Genomic DNA, 17,790 nt, shown 5'->3' on the forward strand with positions numbered 1-17,790 from the left:
TACAACGAATGCAATGTCATGGTTTTGTTTTGTATCAGAATTGGGTATTTTAAACTAGATTACTTATACATTTTACAACCGGTTTAGTATTTCTAGCGTATCGAGCATTTGTGTGTATTGTACATTCTCGTTGTTTTCTTATCTTTGTTATTAATCGTTATATAATGTAACTCAATGGATGACTGTTATTGGCCTTATTTTTATGTAAGCATTAATATGTCTTAGTTATATTTACGGCTGTTGTTATCCTGAATACCAATAAAATAAATAAAAATAAAATATCTGGGGGAAGCGCTGGTGGCCTAGCGGAAAGCGCGTGTGACTTGCAATCCGGAGGTCACGGGTTCTAACCCCGGCTCGTACCAATGATTTTTCGAACTTTTGTACAAAATATCATTTGATACCTATTTACCGGAACCTATTTGTATACCGATACCTATTTTTCGGTGAAAGAAAACAATGTGAGGAAACCAGACTGTAACATGTCAGAGGCTCCTTTCCATGTTAACATTATATGTGAACATAGTATTGTTCTATTTTTAAGTCGGTTAAATTTCCAATATTGTGTCCCACGGTAATTTAAGTATTTATATTTCTTCTCATATCTCAAGTGGGCCATTTCGTCTGAAATTCTAGAAACAAAGTTTGGAGGGCCTAGTAATTTATAGTAAACCAATATATTAAGATATCTAGTCATAAAATAATTTGAACTTTATTTCAATGTCATAAAGCTTTATAGTTTAAAAATTCTGTTAAAAATCAGTTTGGTTTCTTATGTTTCAAGTGTGTTGACTTGTATTTCGCACGTCGTCGTAAAAATGAATGAATAATGTTTGTTTTGGTTAAAATATTCTATGCAAAATTGAACCATATTATAAAGAATTAAGAAAGGGCGGAGTTCTACATTATGTGTCATATAGAAAAACAAAGACGGTTAGAATAAAAAACTATAATGTCAATCCCATAGGCGTAAAAAATAGTTTAGACCACACCCAAAAGTAGGTCAAAATGGACCTTATTTTAATTAGGAAATAAGGTGTAATTAGTGACAGGACTGTACGAAATTATGAAATTCAGTATTGGTTATTGGGAAACCAATGACGTACAAGGAAGTGGGAAATAGCAGGGATGACGGGATCTAAGGTAGGGATCAATAGAGTCCCTTACGAGATCATTCTTCGGCGCCTTCCGCAAACCGTCGGACGTCGGTTCTCTAGCTAGGTCTATCTAGGTTACCTATATTGTGTCCTGACCTGGACTTTGCTAGTTTCTCATGATGCTGGTAGAGTTTGGATTGGAGCATAATGTAGTGTAATTTGTTGTGGGGTTTTACTTGAATAATTTTAGAGAAGTACATTTAAATTGTGTTAATTTTAGTGGGTTTAATTCCTTTTGTGTTGTTTATTGATTTGTGGTTCAGACAAGTGCTAGTATTTAATATTGTACTAGTAAAGTTTAAATTATAAATCAATAGACTTATTAATATTGTAAGGTTAGTATTGTTCATAGTGGTTTTGTAATTTTTAGTGAATTTTAATTATTTATTGATTTGTGCTCAGACAAGCGCTAGTGTGTGAGAACATACTAAGTGAAGTTTAAGTTATAAATCAATAGAGTCTTAAAGATTGTAAAGTCTTGAGTTGTTTCCAGTGAAAATTAATTAGTTTGTGTTTTAATTGTGTTTAATATGTGTAGTGTTTTGGCCTGGTTTATTTTAGTGATATTAAGCACTGAAATGAACTTGGTTGGAATACTCTATATATTAATTTTAATTTAGTTTAGTGAGTTGTTTCGTTCATACTTATGGGTTAGAGAGAACTAGTTCCGATCCAACATAGTGTTGGGGGGTTAGTAAGTTGTGCAGGTAACCTAACGGTGGCAACTACAGCGCAGATTACTAACTTGCGGTGTTTTTGATAAAACCCAGGTGGGGACCTGGCAGTTCCTGCATTTATTAAGACAGGGTCACCCCCTAGGATCTGGAAGATTTGGGTTGTCATCTAGACTTCTTAAAGAAGCCAGATTCTAGTCCAATTATCCCGTATCTATATACTTATATATTCACTTTTATATTACCCCTTTCCGGCCTTACTTCTGCTGTCCCAATCCACTGTGTGGAAGTATGGCTAGCACACGGAGAAATAGGATTTTTAGGTCTAAAACGAGGTGTCTCCACTCGTCTTAGTTAGCTATAGCATAGAAATTACTCATTGCACATCGAGTAATTACGCGAGTAAATTAAATGTGCATCCCGGGATACTAGTTTGCAAATATTTCGGTAGAGTAGTTGGATAGATTAGCTGTTAGGTTAGGGTTTTTATTTATCAGGTCTAGGGCTTTTGTAGGATTGATCTAGATTTATAATTTTAATATATCAAAGCCATTAGATATTTACAGTAGGTAGCTAGGTTCCTTTCGATACATATATGGCTATTTTTATTGCATTTGTTGTTCTTAATTATGGGTTTATTGGTTAAATTCAAAATAGCGGTAGCTAGGATGTAGTGTGGGATTAGGGATTGTTAGGATTTTATTACATATATTTATTTATGACTTATTGACAAACTTGACATATTGACTTATGACATGACTGTATATATTTGTTCCCTTGCAACGCTACTGGTAGAAATATATTGTGGGAAAAACTAAAGTAAATAACCACAATATAATGTAGTATTGTAGAATCAATTTGCTTACAAAGAAATATTTGTTTTGCCTGTCCCTTAGCAGTTTGTATGACGATTACATTCTGTTTTCTACAGATTACCTGTGATTTTTACACTTGACCTTTAAAAATATAAGGTCATATATTATCATAAAACCTTATTTCAATGAGTGATTTATCCGGGCTCAGATCAAGGCAGATGCACGATCGTAGATTATTTTGGTCCGAAAGTGTGATTCAAAATGACTACAGCTAAAGTTTGGATAATATCATTTCATTGAATATTAAAATACGTATACTACAAAATTACAGTATTCTGGAGAATTTGAGTGGATCAAATACAGCTGCTCTACTACCAGTATTTTGTTATGTTAAATTGTCCCTTTGAATGTCCTCTCATTGTTGACGAAAAATGTCACAAAATAATGACATGGTCGAATGATGGAATAGGCCTGTCATTATTAAAAGATGTCCCTTCTGGACCACAATATAGTTCCTTCAGAACTGGGGCGGGGATTCTGACCTGCAACTGGATGATGATCACGGGTGTCGCGGAGGCGGGGCGATATCTATACCCCAAAAACAAAATATTGTGACATTTATTAGTAATTGTACTTTGACCAACTGACTATTACATTTGACAGACTTTACTTACTTTGACATACTTTACCGACTATGACATTTTACAGACTTACTTTGACATACATTACTGACGATTTAACTATGACATTCTACAGACTTAATCTGACTAAGTCAAACAATACTATAACCTGCAATGATATTTCTTAATACTCGGACATATTTTACTTTGACATAATTCACGGTTTAATAATTATTTAACAATATTAGGATTTATAGGCGTATAATTCATAACTCTTTCCTGTTATGTGAAAAGGATTTCGGTTACTATTAACGGTTACGACGAAGGGTCCTACATAAACACTAAACGATCATTTGGCCAATCTACTGATCCAATTCAAGATATTAACTTATTAATTAGAATTTATTCAGGTTATTTGCATTATTTTATAATAATTAGTCAAGGTAGATACGGTTTGCGGTATTTTAAAGGTTATTTAGAATTTTAGATTTTCTTATTGGAATTTTTAGTATTTTAGGTAGGTCTAGGTTTAGCTAAGTAGGGGTAAATTAGGGTTATTTAAGGAGGAGAGAGGGGGAAGATGTTACAATTGGTGCCGTAGTTACCAGGATTAAGTTTATTATTTTAAAATAATTCGTATATTTGTTAAAATTGTTGTCTGAGACCAGGATTAAGTTTATTATTTTATAATAATTCGTATATTTAATGCGATTGGTTCCATGAGACCAGGATAAAGTTTAATATATTATGTATATTTCATAATAATTCGTATATTTATGTAATTATGCCGCGAGTCTATTTAATTCGGTTTTTATTAATTTGATTATCGTTACTAGTTTCATTGTGAGTTATATGTCTTGTTTTGGATCAAAGTTGTTGTTATAGTTGATTTGTGTAAACGGTCGATTATAGCAACACAATTGTTGACGTGAAGACGGATAGCATATTTTGGAATAGAGTTATTGAGTGATTGAAGAATTTTTTTTTTATGATTTTATTTCTATAAAACAATTTTTATGCGTATGCCATGTTAGTCATAGCTTTTACAAGTTTTTTACGCGATTAAATACTAGAACTTATGAAAATATATTTTGGTCTATTTATAGAATTGTTTTATGAAAAGTAGTTAGCTAAAATTATTAAAGTTGTATACATGGGGAGGCGTACGTAGTAATGTTTAAAATATTCTAAAATTGCTGGTTTTGTTGTTATTAGATTTCGATATGAATTTTATGTGTACAATGTAGATTTTAGAAATTAGAGACACAAGTCTATATATTTATATTTTATTTCGTCTAACATAAATTAAACAAGGTTCACTTAGCGTAAAGTGATCTCATGTTAAGTTTTGCCATCAGTTTGTTTAATAATTAGTTCATCAAACTATAATGGAAATAAAGTTACGTTACGTTACTTTTATATAAATTAAGGCATATTAATGTAAACTAACGTAGCCTTAGTTTGTGTTGAATTTGTATTGAAGTCAGTTGTGTAATTACAATAAATAAAATCTGGATTCGATTCCTAGATGACGTAGCTTAAAATAGGGAAAGTCAAAATTATAAAACATTTTAACACGAATATTTTAGTATACTTAACTCAACACAAACATTATCATTGCTAACTGGCAAGGTTGAATGAAGTTTTGTTGTTTTCGGGATATACGTTCGATATTACAGTTTCAGTAGGACAATAGTTTCAGTCAGTTACTAAAAGTTGGAAAAAAATACGGGCAAATTTGATTACAATAATATTGCGATTGAACATACGTACCAAGATAATGTGAATTACCTGTTTTTGTAGCAAATTTGAAACGGCATCATTCTATCATTTTGTTTGTTTTCATAAATAAAAGTTAATTAGGTACTGTTGAAATTCAGTCAAATACTACACATGATATTATTAATTATCTAACAAAATTATACATAAGAGATTATCATTCAGGGATAAGTTCATTTTGTTGCATTAAATTACTTTGTAACTTTGTATCTTATATTTCTGTTTTTATAAATCCTAAATATACATGCATACATTATTTAGTACACCCTCATCAATGCGTTGTTTGGCATAATTACTCGATTAAAGTGTAGTATAATAAAATTTTAAAAATTATACTAGAGTTAGTCATTCAGAGGTATTACTAGTTTACCTAACTATCATACAGTTAATTTTTGCTTTTTAGGAGACCAAAGGTTAGGTTAGTGTGTTATGAAACTGATTATGTAAGTACAGCAGGGTACGTAAAATAGTCATGTTGAAAAAGTTAATACGTTATTTTAACTCTGTATGTTTATGTTTCATTTATTATCGGCGTCACTCGAGACATTTTTAAAAGTTATCGAGAGTAGTTAGACTGATTACAAAAACACGTCGCGCCGGCCACTTGACTGAAATTTGAGCTTAAAGTTAAAGTCATTCGTAGAATTACAAAAAGTGTTGTGCCAAACCACTTGAGTGTGATGTGAGTGTTGTTTTTGTTATCGCTCAAAGTTAAAGTTTGAATGTTTTATTTTTTATCATGTAAGGAATAGCGTTTAGTATGAATTCAAATAAATTTTAGTGCTTTCGGATAACATTATTTTAATAGGTTCACTAATTTGGTATAGTAATTAATTCTATATTTACATGATTGAGTATTAACGTCAATTATTTATTTTACAAAATACTGTAAGTCACTGACACTCAATCTTGTTAACATTGCGTTATTAAACAAACTTTTTTTTTAAGTCCGTAGGATAGATGCATTGATTTATAGATTACTTTGTACAGACAGATGGGCTTTACGAATACGAACATAACGAAGTGGGCTAGATAATTGGTACGCAATGGACTATGTGCAACGTACGTTGTGGTGCATATATTCGCTCGGCGTTATACATATGAATGGGAATTTTTGTAATATTTGAGTAGGTATAGTAATACGTGAGTTAATAAGGTCGCTAATTGCCATTGTTTTATTTTATCTAGTGTATATTGAAATGGCTTATTACTTTTTTTATTATTGTTCTTATATGTAAACATAGACTTTACCTTTTCAGGTATACATACATTTTTCACATATATGTTTACATTATTCACATATATGCTAGGAATATTTATGAGTAAATAGTACAGTAAACATTTTTCTATAAGCCACAATTTTGGGTTGACTTAAATAGTTTTATATCCACAAACAGGTAATTTGTGAAGCTTGTGACACTTATAATAAGGGCGTTTTTGCAGTTGGTTTAGGTAATCTAGCTTTCCATTTAGATCTAATTACGTGTGAATTTAATAAATTTAGACTAAAATACACATAAATAATGAAATACGATTCGATATTTAATTACGTACAATATATTGGTCAATACAAGTAGGTTAGGGTAAAATAAAAATAATAATAATGTATTACATTACAAACATATTATTTATTCTTTATTTACGTTTTGAAGTTTAGTAATTTTTAAATACAGTTTAAAGTATTATTTAATTTTTATAGCTGTTAATGTAGATGGTTATCAGGTTATCACATTAGATTGTTTCTTTTCATGTTTATGACATAAATACCTACCTATTTAATTTTATTTTGTTAATTTTAAATAATTTCAAAGTTTGTTATTATTTTGCCAGGCTCTCCATAGTTACAATTTATAGCAAGTAGATGTTGTTTAGTTTTTTTTTTTTTATCACAAGATGGTATAAATATATAAACTTTGACTATGTGGTATATTGCATTGTTATTTTCAAATAGGTAATAGAGTTAAAAAAAAAAATAGTTTTGTTGTAATAGATGTATTGATTGTGTGTTTGCTAACAGTGAATTTTCGTTAAAAAAAAAACTACACATTATTAACATTTCTTTAAATTTTAATTGTTTTACTAGCGAAAGTTTTGTTAGATTTTTAGGGGCGTGTGAAAGTGAGAATGTTGATGCATAAATATGAAGAACGTTTGGTGAAACAAAAAAAAATGTATGTAGGGCCCTGAGAAAATAGCAAGACTAAAATCAAAACACTTTCTTTTGACATTCTGACTGGAACACTACACTATACAAGGGAGGTAACACGGTAGTTTGGAGTTAGGTTAGGCTCGCTAAAAAAAAAGAGCATACTTGCAGAGTTTAAACTGCCGCCGTGATATCTCTACACTACACACAACATCAGATCTAGAACTCACACACCCATCATTAATGTGACGTCATAGTGCTTTCTTCATATGGAAAAGCATAATGCGAAGTGAGTTTAGATTCTTTTTAATGACGATTTGTATTATTTAGCTCATTTCGAATCAGTTTATGATTAGTTGTGCTTTTTTATTGGTCAGTACTATTTTAAAATTTTATACAAAATAATGTTTATAATAAATTAATTTATTTAGCGCTTCATTGTAGAAGCGAAAGGTTAAACAATAGTTTAATCTTTTATTTTAACGTCCCGTTAATGATGTACATGCACCTGACTGGGAAAGGCTTTTTGAAGATTTAAGTCATGAGTTACGGTGTTGGAATTAAATCTTTTAAAGAATAGTGATCCCTCGAGTGGCATAGAATGCTCCTTGGTAAAAGGTTCAATCTTGTCTTAAAAAGAGATACGTCAGTTCCTCTCTTGGTCGCTAAAATATAGACATAAAGTCGGAAACGTCGTATGTATCATTAGGATCGATAGAAGGTTAGGACAAATGTCCTACAAGCACAACTTCTATTTTCTTGTTGAGGCAAGCTGAACTGGTTGCGTTTTTTAATTGTTTATTTCTAACATGTCTGAACTTAGAAACTTATTCTTTCAGAAATGTTCATTCTTTAGTTTGGTTTAAACACACACCACACACAGCCGCAACAAAAAAAAAAAAGGCACACACAGAAGGGAAGAATGTTAAAAGGGTTCTTATTATAATTTAATTGCATTATTTTTGATTACGATATTTTTTTACTTATTTTGTTTTGTTTCGAAAATTTACTTTCGCAAATATATAGTTAATATATTTAAGCTACAGCAAATTTTGGGAGGCGATTGTAACATGTCAGAGGCTCCTTTCCATGTTAACATTATATGTGAACATAGTATTGTTCTATTTTTAAGTCGGTTAAATTTCCAATATTGTGTCCCACGGTCATTTAAGTATTTATATTTCTTCTCATATCTCAAGTGGGCCATTTCGTCTGAAATTCTAGAAACAAAGTTTGGAGGGCCTAGTAATTTATAGTAAACCAATATATTAAGATATCTAGTCATAAAATAATTTGAACTTTATTTCAATGTCATAAAGCTTTATAGTTTAAAAATTCTGTTAAAAATCAGTTTGGTTTCTTATGTTTCAAGTGTGTTGACTTGTATTTCGCACGTCGTCGTAAAAATGAATGAATAATGTTTGTTTTGGTTAAAATATTCTATGCAAAATTGAACCATATTATAAAGAATTAAGAAAGGGCGGAGTTCTACATTATGTGTCATATAGAAAAACAAAGACGGTTAGAATAAAAAACTATAATGTCAATCCCATAGGCGTAAAAAATAGTTTAGACCACACCCAAAAGTAGGTCAAAATGGACCTTATTTTAATTAGGAAATAAGGTGTAATTAGTGACAGGACTGTACGAAATTATGAAATTCAGTATTGGTTATTGGGAAACCAATGACGTACAAGGAAGTGGGAAATAGCAGGGATGACGGGATCTAAGGTAGGGATCAATAGAGTCCCTTACGAGATCATTCTTCGGCGCCTTCCGCAAACCGTCGGACGTCGGTTCTCTAGCTAGGTCTATCTAGGTTACCTATATTGTGTCCTGACCTGGACTTTGCTAGTTTCTCATGATGCTGGTAGAGTTTGGATTGGAGCATAATGTAGTGTAATTTGTTGTGGGGTTTTACTTGAATAATTTTAGAGAAGTACATTTAAATTGTGTTAATTTTAGTGGGTTTAATTCCTTTTGTGTTGTTTATTGATTTGTGGTTCAGACAAGTGCTAGTATTTAATATTGTACTAGTAAAGTTTAAATTATAAATCAATAGACTTATTAATATTGTAAGGCTAGTATTGTTCATAGTGGTTTTGTAATTTTTAGTGAATTTTAATTATTTATTGATTTGTGCTCAGACAAGCGCTAGTGTGTGAGAACATACTAAGTGAAGTTTAAGTTATAAATCAATAGAGTCTTAAAGATTGTAAAGTCTTGAGTTGTTTCCAGTGAAAATTAATTAGTTTGTGTTTTAATTGTGTTTAATATGTGTAGTGTTTTGGCCTGGTTTATTTTAGTGATATTAAGCACTGAAATGAACTTGGTTGGAATACTCTATATATTAATTTTAATTTAGTTTAGTGAGTTGTTTCGTTCATACTTATGGGTTAGAGAGAACTAGTTCCGATCCAACATAGTGTTGGGGGGTTAGTAAGTTGTGCAGGTAACCTAACGGTGGCAACTACAGCGCAGATTACTAACTTGCGGTGTTTTTGATAAAACCCAGGTGGGGACCTGGCAGTTCCTGCATTTATTAAGACAGGGTCACCCCCTAGGATCTGGAAGATTTGGGTTGTCATCTAGACTTCTTAAAGAAGCCAGATTCTAGTCCAATTATCCCGTATCTATATACTTATATATTCACTTTTATATTACCCCTTTCCGGCCTTACTTCTGCTGTCCCAATCCACTGTGTGGAAGTATGGCTAGCACACGGAGAAATAGGATTTTTAGGTCTAAAACGAGGTGTCTCCACTCGTCTTAGTTAGCTATAGCATAGAAATTACTCATTGCACATCGAGTAATTACGCGAGTAAATTAAATGTGCATCCCGGGATACTAGTTTGCAAATATTTCGGTAGAGTAGTTGGATAGATTAGCTGTTAGGTTAGGGTTTTTATTTATCAGGTCTAGGGCTTTTGTAGGATTGATCTAGATTTATAATTTTAATATATCAAAGCCATTAGATATTTACAGTAGGTAGCTAGGTTCCTTTCGATACATATATGGCTATTTTTATTGCATTTGTTGTTCTTAATTATGGGTTTATTGGTTAAATTCAAAATAGCGGTAGCTAGGATGTAGTGTGGGATTAGGGATTGTTAGGATTTTATTACATATATTTATTTATGACTTATTGACAAACTTGACATATTGACTTATGACATGACTGTATATATTTGTTCCCTTGCAACGCTACTGGTAGAAATATATTGTGGGAAAAACTAAAGTAAATAACCACAATATAATGTAGTATTGTAGAATCAATTTGCTTACAAAGAAATATTTGTTTTGCCTGTCCCTTAGCAGTTTGTATGACGATTACATTCTGTTTTCTACAGATTACCTGTGATTTTTACACTTGACCTTTAAAAATATAAGGTCATATATTATCATAAAACCTTATTTCAATGAGTGATTTATCCGGGCTCAGATCAAGGCAGATGCACGATCGTAGATTATTTTGGTCCGAAAGTGTGATTCAAAATGACTACAGCTAAAGTTTGGATAATATCATTTCATTGAATATTAAAATACGTATACTACAAAATTACAGTATTCTGGAGAATTTGAGTGGATCAAATACAGCTGCTCTACTACCAGTATTTTGTTATGTTAAATTGTCCCTTTGAATGTCCTCTCATTGTTGACGAAAAATGTCACAAAATAATGACATGGTCGAATGATGGAATAGGCCTGTCATTATTAAAAGATGTCCCTTCTGGACCACAATATAGTTCCTTCAGAACTGGGGCGGGGATTCTGACCTGCAACTGGATGATGATCACGGGTGTCGCGGAGGCGGGGCGATATCTATACCCCAAAAACAAAATATTGTGACATTTATTAGTAATTGTACTTTGACCAACTGACTATTACATTTGACAGACTTTACTTACTTTGACATACTTTACCGACTATGACATTTTACAGACTTACTTTGACATACATTACTGACGATTTAACTATGACATTCTACAGACTTAATCTGACTAAGTCAAACAATACTATAACCTGCAATGATATTTCTTAATACTCGGACATATTTTACTTTGACATAATTCACGGTTTAATAATTATTTAACAATATTAGGATTTATAGGCGTATAATTCATAACTCTTTCCTGTTATGTGAAAAGGATTTCGGTTACTATTAACGGTTACGACGAAGGGTCCTACATAAACACTAAACGATCATTTGGCCAATCTACTGATCCAATTCAAGATATTAACTTATTAATTAGAATTTATTCAGGTTATTTGCATTATTTTATAATAATTAGTCAAGGTAGATACGGTTTGCGGTATTTTAAAGGTTATTTAGAATTTTAGATTTTCTTATTGGAATTTTTAGTATTTTAGGTAGGTCTAGGTTTAGCTAAGTAGGGGTAAATTAGGGTTATTTAAGGAGGAGAGAGGGGGAAGATGTTACAAGACTAATCCCAATAAGTTTACTCTCTGGGTTGGAAGGGCAGGGCAGTCGCTTTCGTAAAAACTAGTGCCCATGCCAATTCTGGGATTAGTTGCCAAGCGGACCCCACGCGAGGAAGAAGAGATTGAATATCTGGGAGACCGACCAAAGCTTAGAAAACATATAAAAACTCAAAAATGCGCGTTTTCTCACAGATCAGACCTAGCTAAGAGATCCAACCCCTTACAGCAAATTTCATTGAAATCGTTAAAGCCGTTTCTGATATCATCCAAATATATAAATAAATATATATATATTATAATTGCTCGTTTAAAGGTAAGATAACACAAAAAGACAAAAATAAACAAAAATAAATTACCTACTCGCACCAGTCTTGAACCCCAATGCTCTTGCACGTATTTCCATGAACATACCGCAACGCCATTGCAGCATACTTACGTTGTGTGAAATTGTCTACTACAAGGATCACGGAAACACTGTTCGCATGTGTGAGTAATAGTAGGAAAAAGCGTGACAGCAACATCGACGTAAAAGGGTGGTTTTTGCACAATGAAGTATTCAATGTTTATTTTAATAGTTCAATATTTACTTAAAGAGTGCGCTAAACATACTTTTAAGTATACAAATACCAAGACCATTCCACAAAAAAATAAAACCTGTAATTTTGCGAAAGTGGCGCCATCTAGCGAGAGTTAAGCTTTGAGTAACCTAGTCGAACCACTTTAAGGCAATCAGTATTATCTATCCAGAATACCCAATATATAATTTAAAGGATCTATACTTTAAACGATCGGAGTATTGCGTTTAAACACTTAGTGCTTTCGCGTTATGCGAGTTTAGTAATTTTTTTGACTAGGTAAACGGAATTCTCATTTAATCCGAATCCGGATCTACTAGCAAAACCAGAATTAAAGTAATATTTTAAGTCATACAACATCTTGAAAAGGGCGTTAAATGTAAAAAACACACCATGTCACAGAGCTGATCAGTTTCTGTGAACACGTAGATTCTCAGGGCGTATGAGCCCCGGCAGAGAATCTGACAACAATCTTCGGTCTATAGTACCAAGTAGACTCTAGAGTGTCGTGTGTGATAAAGTATAACACCCCATAGAGTTGGCCAGTCTCTATGATGTGATGCGACTCCCAGGGCGTAGTGAGCCCCGGCAGAAAGCCGCGTTTTACGTACTTTTGGCAGGGTCCTCCTTACACTATCGACCGGTATAGTGATGGATTCTCCTTTTCGTTCGATTGCATTTTGGTTGATAGCACAGCTCAACATGAAGGTGGCCAGCCCCCATGCCGAGACGCAAGTCCCAAGGAGTAGTGGTCCTCGGCAGAAACTTGTGTGCTAGGATCACCCAGCTACCGCCGGTCGTCACAGCAGTGGGATCTCCGACAAACCAATATTTGTATATATGCAACCAAATGTAAAAACTTTAAAAGCGTGATGTAGGATACGGCTTCTGATTGGTTGGTTCAAATGTGTACGTGTGACGTAATTTAAAGACCATTGTTTTGATCCATGGAGTCGAATGTACATTTTAACTAATATTTTAATGTATTATATGTAGTAATTTTTTTCCGAACCTACATAATTCACCGTAACTAATACTAGTCATTATTGTTAGGTACTCTTTGTTTTATTAACTTACCGACACCAAAAAAAACAATAAAGTGAAAGTTAATAATATAGAGCTTTACTTTACCTAACTGTACTATATATTAAAGTAACCAACCCTGCAAACTTAATTTTTATGTTGTTTTCCATATTTTTAGGCATTTTCATAGTTATTCTGCTATTTGGATAATATTTGGATAATGGGTCACGTGACGGACGTCAGAACTGTCACACGTACTTATCGTTCGCTCTGTAATATTGGCCTAAAAATCTGGTAAAAAGTTGATTTATAAACGCAAACTGTGTAAAATTAAATAGCTACTATCAGTTAGAAACAAAAATAATAGTTTTTAGTGCGTTAACGTTACTGTGTGGTTAGTAATATCAGTGTAAAATCGAAGTGCAGTCGCCTAACCGGACATCCATTGCGCGGGTCAGCTGACCGGCTGTCAACGAATCAGCTGTGAGAGTCTGCGCACGCGCATTAGCAGTGTGTCAGTGACTGCCACTACAAATTACACCTTATCACCCACACATTAAACACAATTTACAATGGCGGACTGTGCTGGGTGCTTCAACAAGGTAACCGATGGCAGATTTTTAAACTGCCATAACTGCCAAAAATCGTATTGTCTCCACTGCACTAATTACACTGAGGAATTCCTTAATTTTATGGGACCCGCGCAAAGGTATTCATGGAAGTGTGTTGAGTGCAAAAGTGCCGAACCTAAGTTGGATAATACGAATACGCCGCTGCGCGGCATCAGTGACAATGTAAACATGCATAGGGGAGCCGCACGCCCTTGCGGGGCAGTGTCCAACGAGCATGACAACTCGGTCATGGATGTGTCGTACACGGACAACCAGCGTTTGAACGATACCACTAGGCTCGACATGAATGGGGCCTCCGACATTCAACAGCTGGTAGCCGAACTTCGTTTGTTTCGGGAAGAAATGCGGGCGATGAGGCAGCACATCCAGGCTCTTCGCGTAACGGTAGCCACCCTGACAACAAAAATTGACGCATGTGATGGGCGCATCGACAATTTATGTACCCGTGTTGAAGCTCTAGAGCATGGTATAATAATATACTCCGCCTGGTACTCCATTCCGAGATTCGCGTATGACCTAACTGACACGCGCCTACGTCATCATGCTGTTTACAGGTTCTCAAACTTTGAAATGTGGGAGAATTTTAACCAACGGTGAAAATTATTTTAACGGCATTAATTTTAAGTTATTCATGTAGAAACATAGTAAAATAAAACAAATCTAATGTATTAAATTAAACTTTATTTTTCTATACAAGACAAACGTTTAAAAAACTAATTCACAGTTACACATTAATTACCAAGCTTACGACGTGAAAAGTTTGGAAAACACTGCGACTGCTGACACTGAGCGAGAAGGAAATAACAATTAACACGCGTTCGACAAGGATGACGGTCAGGGCATGAAGTTATCTAGATCCGAATTGTCAAATGTGCACAGCGCTATCCTGTGTTGCCAGTAGTATAAACAGAATTACCCGAAAGTCTGAAATTTCTTTCGTGAATCGGAAGATATTGCTAACGAGTAATTAAAAATGACGTGTTATTGTAAAATTTAAGCTAAAATACATATAAATGAAAATTATAAAGAAATATTTTAACTTATTAACCATAGGTATAATGTACCCATGTAACATGTTATGTTGAAATAAAGTGGCAATGTTATTGTGACGTAGGCCCGTGTCACTCTGGGAATGGAAGACCATGTTTTATTAGACCATGCTCTAGAGAGTAATACCACAAGTGTTAGTGTAGGCGAGAACACTGAGGCTTCACTGGCGGACACCGTAGCCCAGTTAAGATTAGAGTTAAACGATCGTGACCAGGATATGTTACTCAATGATGTCGAGATATCGAACGTACCGGAACAGAGTGGGGAAAATACATTGCATATAGTAGCTACCTTGGGTCAGAAGCTCGGTGTTACACTGTCGGAACACGACATCGTTGATGCGACTCGCGTAGGGCGGGCGCCGCGACTAGACGAGGGCACCCAGGGCCAGCCGGCCCGCCCGCGACTGCTGGTGGTGAGGCTGGCGCGCCGCGCCGTGCGCGACCGGCTGCTGCAGGCGGCGAGGGTCCGCCGCGGGGCGACCACGGAGGGCACCGGCCTGCCGGGCCCCGACTGCCGCTTCTACGTCAACGAGCGGCTCACCTTCGTCAACCGACGGCTGTTCCAGAAGGCGCGGCAGCTCAAGGAACACTACGGCTGGCGATATGTATGGACCCGCGATGGTAGGATTTACGTGCGCCAACGTCCAGGTACGGAATCACCGCGACACCGAATTCGAACGGAACTGGATTTGAGCCGTGTTTTTGGTACACTTGATATTTGATGGTATATATGAACTTATCTTGGTGCTAATCCTTTTAGACTATAAAAAACTTTGTTTCACATTAAATAATGCTTTTAAAATACACAATCTACGTCGCTATTTCGTTTGCTATTTTTTATTTTTGTCGGTTTTCTACATATTTTTTTCAATTTATAACTGTTATTGTTTTGATTATAAGAACAGACTGCTATTGAATTTGTCACTGGAGTGCGTTGTAGCAGCTACGATCGTGGGACATCAGAAACCGTACACTATACACTTTTGTTTTTATTACGTCAACACATACAATTCACTTTACAACACTCTTTCTTTTGAACACACATATATCATCACTCTTTTAAACACTTTCCTCAGTAATACGAGTAAACTTGCATCAGTGTTTGAGGTTATACGGCCGCGTTGTCAATTACCACATGAATTAACTTACAAAACAATATTAGATAATACGAGTCATAGTGCCCACTAAAACTAAATACCACAAATTAGGTCTTTTTAACGCGGGTTCACTGGCAACTGGACAGGATGATTTTTTAATTGCGATGGATAGATTTGACGCTGATATTGTCGCGATCAATGAATCATGGATCAGACAGGGCCAGGAAAAACGCGCACCGCTCGTCCCCGGATATAAATTCATTAACGCCCCGCGACCGACTGGAATGCGCCGAGGCCGCGGTGGCGGGGTAGGTTTCTACATTAGAACTAGCGTGCGCGCGCGCCGATCTACCCACCCTGTTGCTAATATTGAACAATTGTGGTTATCGGTCTCAATTAACGGTAGGAGTTATATAATAGGTACGGCGTATCGTCCTAACTGGATTAATGTAGATACGTTTTTAGATGCCCTAACAGAATCCATAACATTTTTCTCTAAACACGATTATGTTGTTTTGCTTGGAGACTTTAATATCAACATGCTTGAGACTACAAGCAGTAATGCCACAAAATTTACTTGTTTTCTTAACTACTTGAGCTTACAACAAGTGGTGAAGGTACCAACTCACTTTTCTGTAGGCAATAAGACACTCCTTGATGTTGTGTGTACCAACGCACCTGTTACCGATGTATGCGTTTCTAATATAACAGGTTCTCTTGGTCATGCCATGGTAACAATTACTTTGCCAACAAAACGACCCAAAATAATGCCTAAGACGTTTACCTATAGGCCCATTAAGGATATTAACATGGCGGAATTTAATAGGGATCTGCATGCTATTAATTGGGAGTCAGTGTTGGCATTTGAATCTGTTGAACATATGGTTGAGGCTTTTAATATCCTATTGTTGTCGTTATATGACTCACATGCTCCATTTAAATCTGTCACAGTTAGGCATAGCCATTCGTTGCCCTGGATTACAGACACTATTAAAATTATGATAAGAAAGCGTAACGAGGCTTATTCAGCATACAGGAAGTCTAAAACGGAAAGTCATAAACAATATTACAATGAATTAAAGAAATTGGTAAAACAAAGTATATTTAATGAAAAAAAAAGTTACTACAATCACCATATCAATTCAAAATACAAAGATCCGAAAACACTCTGGAAAAATATTAAAAATAATGTTTTGACAGATAATACTCGTGACCGGCTTCCTGATCACTTCAATAATCCAAATGTAATTAATGATAGTTTTTTGAATGTGCCTGGTAGTGATGGGGTTTCTTTGTCCACCATGTTGACATTTGAACAAAATCGCTTCAGTAATTCTGTTTTTAGCTTAAAACCTGTCGAAGAGGGTCAAGTGGGAAAATATATAATGTCTGTTACCACCAATGCAATTGGCGTGGACGGAATCAGTAGAGATATGGTGCTTCTTACTCTTCCTCGTACTTTGTCAGTATTAACAGCCATAATTAATCACTCTATTTTGACAGGTGAAGTGCCATCATTGTGGAAATCTGCCATAGTTACACCTCTGCCAAAGGTGGATAACCCTACTGAGCTCAAAGATCTTCGGCCTATAAGTATTTTACCTTTTCTTTCGAAAATATTAGAAAAAGCTGTTTATGAGCAGTTATATAAGTATGTAGAAACCAATAATATCCTACCTCAATTACAGTCAGGATTTCGTAGGGGTATGGGGACTGTAACTGCCCTTATTGACGTTCTTGACAATATGATTTATGGCCTAGACTCAGGCAAGGGTAC

General features: G+C 34.7%; 1 protein-coding gene across 1 annotated transcript; it reads left to right on the top strand.

Moving 5' to 3' along the window:
- The first annotated feature begins 13,457 nt into the window (after positions 1-13,457).
- Positions 13,458-17,580, top strand: LOC134805403 (uncharacterized). The gene is made up of 2 exons (XM_063778715.1): positions 13,458-14,242; positions 14,979-17,580. The coding sequence occupies exons 1-2, from the start codon at positions 13,805-13,807 to the stop codon at positions 15,636-15,638; spliced, it is 1,098 nt and encodes a 365-aa protein (XP_063634785.1). The 5' UTR covers positions 13,458-13,804; the 3' UTR covers positions 15,639-17,580.
- The last annotated feature ends 210 nt before the right edge of the window (positions 17,581-17,790 follow it).

Source organism: Cydia splendana, unplaced genomic scaffold (assembly GCF_910591565.1).
Source record: "Cydia splendana unplaced genomic scaffold, ilCydSple1.2 scaffold_103_ctg1, whole genome shotgun sequence".
Taxonomy (NCBI): Eukaryota; Metazoa; Arthropoda; class Insecta; order Lepidoptera; family Tortricidae; genus Cydia; species Cydia splendana.

What these genes read in the sequence shown, in the direction of transcription:
- LOC134805403 (XM_063778715.1), top strand. Translation starts at nt 13,805, where the DNA reads ATGGCGGACTGTGCTGGGTGCTTCAACAAGGTAACCGATGGCAGATTT. An exon ending in AGCACATCCAGGCTCTTCGC is followed by an intron (nt 14,243 to 14,978) that starts GTAACGGTAGCC and finishes ATTGTGACGTAG; the next exon opens with GCCCGTGTCACTCTGGGAAT.